The sequence below is a fragment of the Fukomys damarensis genome, unplaced genomic scaffold (genome assembly GCF_012274545.1).
Source record: "Fukomys damarensis isolate Sample0158 unplaced genomic scaffold, DMR_v1.0_HiC HiC_scaffold_27, whole genome shotgun sequence".
In the NCBI taxonomy this organism is placed as follows: domain Eukaryota; kingdom Metazoa; phylum Chordata; class Mammalia; order Rodentia; family Bathyergidae; genus Fukomys; species Fukomys damarensis.
The window spans coordinates 1193016-1194547 of NW_022900939.1; the positions used below are offsets into that span (position 1 = coordinate 1193016).

A 1532-nucleotide genomic window follows, 5' to 3' on the forward strand; every position below is an offset into this window, starting at 1 on the left:
TCCTTGTGCTTGCAAGGCAGGTGGCAGAACCACTGAGCTAAATCCCCGGCCCTTTAAAAACTTTTTAAAGCAGTTTTTTTTGCAGTCCTGGGGATGGAGCCCTGAGCTACATCCTTATCCCTTTTTATTTGGAGACCAGGTTTAAGTTACCCAGACTGGCATCGAACTTCCGAACCTCCTGTCTCAGCCTCCTAAAGTGTTGGGATTACAGACGGGCACCACGGCACCCAGCAAGAGGCTGACTTTGGAACCCTAACCCAATGCCGGGCCTTGCCTCCCTGTGAACAGACACCGCCAGGTTCCAGGCCACCCTGGTTCCCTCGGCCGGGAGGACGGGACTCTTCTGTACCGCCAGAGACCTGGAAGGGTGGAGCGGTGTCCTCCCTGGGCCGGCGCAGTGACGCCCCGCTGGTACCCCGTCGGGAGCAGCAGCCTGCTCCGGGGCGGGCAGCACAAATGGGTCTACAGCGCGGGGGACGGCGCCCCTCAATGTCCCCGCCCACACGAGCAAGCACACACCCCAGCGAGCGTTTCCTCCTCAGCTCGCTGTCCCTGGACTGTCCTGGCTGCATGTCGCTGCCGCTGCCGGAGTCCAGGTGAGGGGCAGCGGCCAGGGCCCGGCTCCGCCAGGGTGGGCGGAGGGGAGCGACCTCGCCAAGTGGTGAGTGCAGGGCGCTCGGCCAGGGTCTCAGCGGCGGATGCGGGGCGGGGGCTGTTCCCTCCGGGAGGCAGCAGGAGCGCAGTCTCCAGGTCCCCACTGACGTTCCCGCTCCAGCCCTCACGCTCACCCTCCCCGGCCTGGCCGCTGTGCGGGCTACCATCTCGGGCGTGGGAAGCGCTGGCCCCCACGACGCGCAGTCGCGTCTGCTCCAAGCAGGGCACAGGCGACTCGATCGCGGTTCCCTCGGGGTCCTCCCGGGGCTCCCCACGCGGAACGTCCGCACAGCGTTGCAGCCGCTCCGGAGACTGCTCCCGTGTGACCTCCCCCGGCCTAGCTCGTTCCGCAGTCTGAGGGCCGCAGACCCCCGAACCCCGCCCAGCGTCCCCGCAGCCGGCTCAGCCCCTCCCGCCCCGCAGGCCCGCCATGGCCAACGCCTCCCTGAAGCCGCTGTGCCCCGTCCTGGAGCAGATGAGCCAGCTGCAGGCCCACGGCAACTCCAGCCTGCGCTACATGGACCACGCGTCGGTCACGCTGCACGGGCTGGCGGCGCTGCTGGGCCTGGCGGAGAACGGCCTCATCGTCTTCGTGGTGGGCTGCCGCATGCGCCAGACCGTGGTTACCACCTGGGCGCTGCACCTGGCCCTGTCCGACCTGCTGGCCTGCGCCTCGCTGCCCTTCTTCACCTACTTCCTGGCTGTGGGGCACTCGTGGGAGCTGGGCACGGCCTTCTGCAAGCTGCACTCGTCCGTGTTCTTCCTGAACATGTTCGCCAGCGGCTTCCTGCTCAGCGCCATCAGCCTGGACCGCTGTATGCGCGTCGTGCGCCCGGTGTGGGCGCAGAACCACCGCTCGGTGGCCGCGGCGCGCAGGG

General features: G+C 67.8%; 1 protein-coding gene across 1 annotated transcript in view; it reads left to right on the plus strand.

Moving 5' to 3' along the window:
* The first annotated feature begins 170 nt into the window (after nt 1-170).
* Ptgdr2 (prostaglandin D2 receptor 2) overlaps nt 171-1532 on the plus strand; it is a 3427-nt gene continuing 2065 nt past the window's right edge. Inside the window, exons 1-2 of the mRNA XM_033756587.1 lie at nt 171-596; nt 1078-1513. Coding sequence (XP_033612478.1) covers nt 457-596; nt 1078-1513 — 576 coding nt within the window. The 5' untranslated portion in view covers nt 171-456. The remainder of the gene's footprint in view (nt 597-1077; nt 1514-1532) is intronic.